This window comes from Octopus sinensis, linkage group LG10 (assembly GCF_006345805.1).
Source record: "Octopus sinensis linkage group LG10, ASM634580v1, whole genome shotgun sequence".
Taxonomy (NCBI): Eukaryota; Metazoa; Mollusca; class Cephalopoda; order Octopoda; family Octopodidae; genus Octopus; species Octopus sinensis.
This window is the reverse complement of record NC_043006.1, coordinates 27,016,487-27,024,854: the sequence shown is the minus strand read 5'-3', so window position 1 is coordinate 27,024,854 and position 8,368 is coordinate 27,016,487. Positions and strand designations below refer to the sequence as shown.

At 34.5% G+C, this 8,368-nt stretch overlaps 1 protein-coding gene across 3 annotated transcripts; it reads left to right on the top strand.

The window, feature by feature from the left end:
• The first annotated feature begins 1,651 nt into the window (after positions 1–1,651).
• Positions 1,652–7,171, top strand: LOC115216459. Of its 3 annotated transcripts, none has more exons than XR_003882077.2 (4): positions 1,652–2,277; positions 3,740–3,833; positions 4,971–5,069; positions 5,694–7,171. XR_003882077.2 is itself a non-coding variant. In XM_036506429.1 (4 exons), the coding sequence occupies exons 1-4, from the start codon at positions 1,798–1,800 to the stop codon at positions 5,720–5,722; spliced, it is 570 nt and encodes a 189-aa protein (XP_036362322.1). In that variant the 5' UTR covers positions 1,657–1,797; the 3' UTR covers positions 5,723–7,171. The 3 variants fall into 3 exon arrangements, 2 of the variants coding, with proteins under 2 accessions (XP_029641674.1, XP_036362322.1); XM_036506429.1 differs by lacking the exon at positions 4,971–5,069 and having other exon boundaries at positions 1,657–1,968; positions 2,002–2,277; XM_029785814.2 differs by lacking the exon at positions 4,971–5,069 and having other exon boundaries at positions 1,654–2,277.
• Positions 7,172–8,368: the final 1,197 nt, after the last annotated feature.

The window sequence follows — 8,368 nt, the reverse complement described above, 5'->3', positions numbered from 1 at the left end:
TTTTTTATTTCAAAATAATCAGCGTTATCTATTGTATAAAATTCTACAATTTCAGATATAGTACTATTTATATCTGTTACGATATATTTTTTCGCCGATTTCAGTAAAATAATTTTTTCTCTTAATGGGTTATTGTTTTTATTTATCGCCGTGAGGGTGTTTCTTTTTTTTTTTGTTAGGCGATTGTGGAGGGTGGGGTGTTTGTGGGTGGGTGTGTGCTTGTAGAAGCGTGGGTGTTTGTAGGTGTGTGTGTGCTTGTGGTAGGTGTGTGTGTGTGTTTGTGTGTGCTTTTTCCAGTGTGTGTTTTTTTGGCTACGTGTGTGTTTGCGACTGTATTTGTGGGTGTGGGTGTGCTTGTCTGTCTCGGAGTATAGTCCTGTGTATCCGAAGAGGGTGGATTTTTCCGTTTCCGTCTTCTTTTTGAAGGTTCTATGGTGACCCACTCCTGGATGTTGTTGTTTTCTCCCGTAGTTGGCTGAACTTCGGCAATTGGGGTGCGCGACGTGGCTGCTATTTCTAGCAGTGTAGTTGTTTTCGGCGTCGTGCTTGCCTCTGCAGTATTTTCTTTGGCTATCTTCTTGCAGCTCGACCTTATGTGGCCTTTCTCGCCATATTTATAACACCTAGGCTTTCTTCCCTCGACTATTACCATCATGCTGGTATTATCTCCAATGGTGAGGGAGCTGGGCAATTTTTCCAAGTCCGAGGGGTTTGCTTGGATCACAAGCTCTAAGTCTTGTCCATACCAGTTCATGTGGCGATATCTCTTAGACTGAAGAATGGCAATTTCTTCCTCTTTGCCTAAGAGAATCGCTGCTATTATAAAGTCCACATCTATTTCGGGCGGAATGTCCGTGACTGTTATCCTGGAAGTTCTCATTCCTAAATAAAATGGTAAAAGAACTACCTCGTCTGACTTCAACGTTCTTGTTGAATGTTCCCTAGCTATTTCTTCGCTAGGGAAACGCACCTCTACCGTGCCGAAGCGACTGCCCCTCGTTATATAAGTAGTTTGTTGCCATATCGGCCTCAAGCATTTTTCTATGGCTTCTCTCTGCACGAAGTCAATTTTCCTATTTTTCACATTATATGTCTTGTATATGACAGTTTTTCTCTCCGTCGCGTAAATTAATTCACTGGGAGGGAACAACTTCACATTATCACCTTCTTTTTTTAATAAACTTTGGTACTTCTTTAATCTTTCTTTGTTAATAACGATGTTTTCACAGGGGCGAGTTGCTGCACTCGCAAAATTTATTTTTGACTTTTCCTGTTGTGTAGTAGCCTCACTAGACATTTTGTCTTCTGCTTTTGTAACGCGCGCCCGAGACGCCTCTTTACTTTTACCTTCCTCCTCCCACATTTTCGCCTTCATGCCTTCAAACAAATTTTCAAAGTTTTCCTCCGACTCGGAAGAAATTGGTGGCAAATTCATGTTTTTCGTCGCTTCCCCCTTGAAACAAGGGGAAAAACAGCAAAATTCTGATGCAACAGCAGAAAATAAGTGGTCTCGACGACCAAAACAGCAAATTTTCACAATTTTCAGCACAAAAACAATCTTTCATTGCGGAGAAAAAGAATAACACGACCGATCAGAGAGAGAGAGAAAGAAAGAGAGAGAGAGTCCTAGTATTGATAGAATTTTAAAAATAAACGGAAATAATATAGACGCATGCGCACTCGTAGGACCCGGAAGTTTTAGATTTTTGTGTGAATTTCTTTATGTTCCCAAATTGAATTTGATATTTATCATTGTCAGGATCATATTTACCTATCCTTAAAATAATTGTATAAATCATGGGAGAGTCTCCTAGTTGGGGTTCACCCGCATTGTTTAACGTCAGTCGTGGATCGAGTGATGATAAGTTTGGAGTTCCAAATACTGTTAGTGGAGACAGTCCTGCAAGTGGAGGAAGCCCTTCAAAATTACCATGGGGTTCGCCTTTTTCACCAAGTAACCAGTCATATGTTTCGCCTTTTTCACCAAGTAACCAGTCATATGTTTCGCCTTTTTGCTCCTCGAGTCCTAATCTATCGTCCACTGATTCGGGTCGATCCCTTGGACATGACAATCGCAGTGGAAATCATTATTTTCAACAAAGACATCCTCATCGAATAAACTCACCAATTTCAACCCCTTACAATTGTCGCAACCCCTTGCTTCCTCCACATTCTGCTTACCCTCATTACCAACAAGATCAAAATTGTCATATTCCTCGATGTCCTGCAACTAGAAACGACAGATACTCCCGTCAGAGTACTCCTTATAGTTCTAAAGTAGGTATTTACTTTTTTTTTCTTTGACGTTTCATTTTCTTTTATAAAGAATATTGAATGAGAAGTCGGACTATCTTTTGGAAATTCTCAATAACCTTATATTGCATTCGTCTTTATTTTAAAATAATTTTAACTGAAAAGAAAGTTGTTGTGTATGCTCGTGCGCGCGCAAACACGTACATATATGTGTATATATATTGTGAGTGTTCAATAAAATTACAGAACGCATTCAAAGAATTAAGTTTTAAGATCTTCGAGTAAGTATAGTTTTAGTAGTTATATTCACCCCGATTACTGTTTCTTGCTGTCTATCAAACATTTATGACTCCAGTAGTCAATTAGAGGGTCAGAAGTTTCACTTCGTGTATTTCCCATTCATATTTTTGGGGTGGGTGGGGGGAAGCATAGAAAGGGATTATGAACGAGTGAGTAGATGTGTGTTAGATGAGCCATATGTGAAACTTGATATTCATTGTAGATCACCCGAGAAAACAAGTGGTTATAAGAAGATTTAAAAAGCAGCATCTAAAGTCGAAGATACTTAACAATAGCTTGCAATAGGAAAAAAGAAATTAATAAAATTCGTAAATTATACCTTACGATCTTACTTTTGAACTAAAGTTCGTGATTTGATGGGAATTGTAACGTTTTACACAAACTGATCTTTGGATGGATTCGGAAAACATCTTTGAATAAAACATTTTTCAAGCAAAATATTGGAAGTGGTGGTGGATTCTCTGTCGGCTTCGATGATTAACATTGAATTATTCTGTTAACTTGTGAAATGAACATAAGGCCAAATTAGTACGACATAATGCGTGACAAGATTGCAATTTTGAATTCCAGTTTAGAGAAGAATCGGTTCCAGTATTAGAGTAGTGCTTTATTTATTGACTCCGAACATTTGAAAGGCAAAGTCGACTTCGGCGAGATTTGAACCAAGAGCTTAGTGAGCTGGAACGATTACCACCATCCATTTTAGTTGACTACTCTTACAACTCAACTAACTTGTCACCTTGTAAAGATTCTTTAATAAAATTGTACTCTTTCACTGCGTAGTATTATAGTAAACTAAAGACAAATAATAAATTAATGCAATTCGACGAAATTGGGAATGTATAAAACATGTTGCTTCACATGAAAAACCGAAACGAAAACAGAATAGCGTTTACTACCGACAGTTGTGATGCTGGGCTTGCAAATGTCCTTAATTTATATTATTTACTGATTTTTTTGTTCAGAAAATTTTAATATTTACTTATTAGTTTTATATTAATCACAGAGATTCTGGGTTAGGGTAATGTAGGAACATTACATTTACACGTGTTTTTAGCCCCCACGCAACAAAAACATTATGAACAAGAAAAATAAGTATTTGTTAACTTAGGATTCAGTGACTAATTATTTGGCGGACAAATTACTTGAACTTGCATTGCAAAGTATTTTCTTTTTCTACTTTCAGGTCAGTTTTAATAACAGCAGATCTTTCAGTGATGATAATATTGCAAATTATTTTAAGCCATCTATGCTAGAAGATCCTTGGAAAAATTTGAAGTGTAAGTTTAGATAATAATAATTATAATTATAAGCAATTTCAATATTTTAAGAAAAAGTTTAATTTTGACCTTTGATATCTTCAGTTACAGGCAATTTTTTTTATTGAATTTGAAATAAGAACATTAAGTACCAATCATGGCAACTTTTGTAAAGAATGGGTTTAGTTAATTGAATAAGTCCTTGTATGCTTTAATTTTCTTTATATATAACGTTTATAGGTCCCTTGAGTTTGATGCTGTTAATGTTCCTTTTAAACTTTAGCAGGTCAACACCTGCAGAAAAGACATGAGAAGGAAGAAGATTCCAGAGGGAAGATGTAATTGGAAGGAAGGGCTGAGTGTAATGGTTAATGTGGAGTAAGTGGGATAGTATGAAACTAGTCAGCTTTGAGAAACCGGAATCATTATAGTAGTGATAAAAAGGGGAGACAGCAAATCTGAGGATCAGAACCTGGAGTATGTCAGTGATTTAATGCCAATCAGTTAAGTGACCTTTTTCTGGATCTGTCTGTATGTAGCAGTAGCACCATCCTAGATGTAAGAGCAGTACACCATTGTGGCCCTCAGTCAAGCCTTACTGAGTGCCAATAATTATTGTGACTGAAATATATTCTGCTCTGAAAAGAGGGGCCAGTCTTCACATCCTTATTAAGGATGTGCTTTTACCAGACAAGATCTTTGGTGATAGTGAGGCCTGCATTTAGAGTGACCATGAGGTCTTTACCTGAGTGCTTCTTGTGCTTAGAGAGGTGTGTGGTGATGTTTTGTTAATTTTTTTTTTTTTCTGTTAAAAGATAAGATTGATACCTCCACTATCACCACCACAACTGGAGGATGCTTTTGTGAAGTCACTGCAAGTTTGGCATGTAGATGAAGCATGTTTGGGAAAGGTTAGAGAGAAATGAAAGGTTATATCAACGGCATCAAGGTGGGAATTGTTGGATGTGGTGACAAATAGTTCATTGCTTATTTGTGCTGGTGATATGATAAATGAAGTGAAACTTCTAAACTGTCTAAAGCTGTTGTGTGCATCAGTATCATTGCCCTAAATAAAATAAAGCCTAAAAAATTATGAAAAGTTTAGAGGGAAAAGTAAAAGGACACTAATGATAAAATGTTTTCATAATTAAATTTCAGAGTAGTAAAGAGGTGTTGTCTGACAGGTTTTTGGTTGAACATATTGGTATTCTATATAAATAGAGCAAGAATGTGAAGATCAGATTATTTTAAGAAAAAGTTAGTTTTGACTTTTAATGCTTTCAATTATAGACTATTTTTGTTGAATTTTGTCTAACTTTAAACTAAAACATGATGTACTAATCATGGCAAACTTTTGTAACATGGGTTTAGTTAATGAAGTTTCAATATGTTTTTTCTTTTATATTTTCTGAATCTGGAGGAATAGAAAGTGCCATGACTTTTATAGGTCCATTGAGACTGTTCAGTTAATGTATTGGATAAAAATGCAAAATTTAAGATTAACAACCCAGAAAACAAGCATTGCGGAGAAGAAAAATACTTCTCTGTATAAATCTTTCATCTAAAGAAGTAGTAGAGAACTTCTTTTTAGTACCTTGAGTAAATTGGTGTTGAAAAAAATAATGAATCTTAAGTTTCACAAATTCATAGATTTGAAATTATATTAAATTAATTAATAAATTATATTAATAAATCAATAAATTATATTAAATTAATTAATGCATTTTTTACAAATGGACTTTTAAAGACTTCATCTGTCAGTGGTCTTCCAAATCAATCTAAAGTATATTTCTTGTAAAATCTCCCTGAAAAATGAAACAAACTAATTTAATTTTTGAGCTTCATTTAGAATTTAACATCTAAAACTTTTCTATTTTTCAGCTTTGAATGAAAAAGAAAAGGCTGTTTGATTCTTACCTTCTTGATTAGTCAAGCAATTTTTCTTCATTCTCTAACACTGCCATCATTTTCAACTTAAAGTCTTTCAACAGTTTTCTTAATGAACAATACTGAGTAATTCTTTGATATATGTTTCTTTGCTTTAGTTGAAAGAAATCATCATTTTACATATTTTAATAATTGACTTTTTCTGGCCAAAAGTCATACAGACTTCAAAACATTCTGTGTCATTTTACAACTTTTCATTGTCTTAAATCCATTATATTGACAGACATAAAGAGTGATATTTTTTGAACGGCTCATTGATTTCAAACATCACTTCTTCAGTAGGCAGCATTGCTAATATGAGAAGCAGCAACATTTATTGTGCTTGTATAAATATTTTGTTGATAATGTTAGGATAGCTCCAGTTATTGTCATTTTGTTATGTTAAAAGAAATTCCTCTATTTAAATTCAGATATTATAGTGACCAGTTTGATTTATCTAGCATGTAGGGTGTGGTTGCTCAACTTGCTAGAAAAAGTAACCAAATTACACCCTGTGAGCTTAAGAAGGAAGGGCACATTGCATTGTGTTAAAACATGCTCCTAAAAAGAGTGGTCCTGATTAAATTACTATTTTTGTCAATATCTGAACTCTGCAGAAATACGCAACACTTGCGAGTGGAAGTTGCATATCCCAGAAAAATTCAAGAGGAAATGTTAGGTTATTTTATATAATAAACTTTCGTGTCTATATTACTAAGTCAGATTTACAGCAACAGTTGTCTTCTATTATTGAAGAGGTATGCATCAAAATATGTCGGTGTTTTTGTGTAAATGAGTATGATACTTTCCCTACAAACTCTTCACTCTATTCTTTTTGACACAGCTGTTTGCTTTCTGTAAGATACGAAGATGGGGTGAATAAAAAATAACTATATCTAATGACATAGCATTGGCTCTCCTTGTAGGAATAGTGAGAACATTTACTTGTTTAAAGATATATATTTAATTTTCAAGTATCATTTAATTTCTCAGTATAATGGCTACTAGAAAATTAAAAAAGAAAAATAGAAAACAAGATTATCACTTTTTTTTTTCAAAGAATTTGTATATTTCTTGTTTTCAGATTTGTATATTCTCTAAAATTCTGTGTTTTAATTTACCTAAATACCCATTTTAGCATTTAAGTATTTTGAGTTTACCAATTAATTGCATGTTGGTAAGATTACATTATTGATGACATATTAATTTCACAATTGCTATTTTTTATTCACTGAAATTTATAGAGTAGTTAAGAAATTAGTATTATGTATTATTTTCCTTCTCACAAAAATAATGAGTGCCAGCAATTTCTTTATTAAGAAATTGAAAAAAAAATCAAACAGTTTGATATATTTACTGCATGTCACTGCCAAAAGGAAATTGATTTAATTTTTGATATATTGTAAATAAATATTTTTTTTTATGAACATGAACTATTTGTTTCTGAGGTTTGTGTATCTTGATGAAACCGAAGTAAATAAAAAGGCATATCATTGTAAATACATTTATAAGCAATAAGTTATAAATAAATCTATACACTGTGTTACATATATTGTGGTTTTATTGTTGAGTTTTCACAGTGAAATTTTGCACTGGGGAGTGACATCATGAATTACTCTGTATGTATCAGCTCTCAATATATAACAAGTTTCAAGTGTTTCTTGATAATGTAACTAAAACATACCAGAAAGACTAAACCAAACTACTTTTAATGATTCATTGAAAGTGGTAAGTACACAAAGAATTTAAAAGAAGTCTTAATATACCTTAGCTCTGGGGAGAAAAATAGAGCAGCAGCTAAAAATTACAATTTTTGTGAAATTTTTGTGAAATCTGTAAGAATGCATTGTTTTATGCAGCAACCCATCAAATCAATATTTACAAGTATCAGGTCACCAAATAATTAGAGCTTGTCAGTACAAGGAATGTTTGAAGTTACAGAGTGTAAGCTATCTGAAAAGAAGTGTCCTCATTGTAAGACTTGGTGTGTTCTTTAATGCCATAATGGGGACGTGACAGTAGTTTTTATTGCTAAGCTAACACTGAATGAACTAGTTTCATTTTCCTTGCTATGTCTGAAATAATGAATAAATACTTGTAAATTTTTCATCTCTGTACAATTTACATGAAGCTCACCACAAAGCAGAATTCTAATTAGTGATAGGAGTAGTATTCTCTGTTTGTTCCCGTTATTTTGGAATGTTAAACCATGATCCAGAACCTTTAAGATAGTCATTTGATTTGCTAGAAATCATCATCATCGTTTAACGTCCATTCTCCATGCTAGCATGGGTTGGACGGTTCGACTGGGGATCTGGGAAGCCAGAAGGCTGCACCAGGCTCCAGTCTGATCTAGCAGTGTTTCTACAGCTGGATGCCCTTCCTATCGCCAACCACTCCGTGAGTGTAGTGGGTGCTTTTTACGTGCCACCTGCACAGGTGCCAGGTTAGGCTGGCAACAGCCACGATCGGATTGGTGCATTTTACGTGCCACCGGCACGGAAGCCAGTCAAGGCGGCGCTGGCATCGGCCACGATTCGGATAGCGCTTTTTACGTGCCACCGGCACGGAATATCATTAAAATAAAACCATAGAGTTTTAAAAATGGAAAGCTGCTTTGTTGATGTGAT

Excerpts from the sequence above, each read along its gene's own strand:
- LOC115216459 (XM_029785814.2), top strand. The coding sequence starts at position 1,798 with ATGGGAGAGTCTCCTAGTTGGGGTTCACCCGCATTGTTTAACGTCAGT. Across the intron at positions 2,278-3,739 it reads GTACTCCTTATAGTTCTAAA|GTCAGTTTTAATAACAGCAG; the intron begins GTAGGTATTTAC and ends TTCTACTTTCAG. Across the intron at positions 3,834-5,693 it reads TCCTTGGAAAAATTTGAAGT|CTTTGAATGAAAAAGAAAAG; the intron begins GTAAGTTTAGAT and ends TCTATTTTTCAG.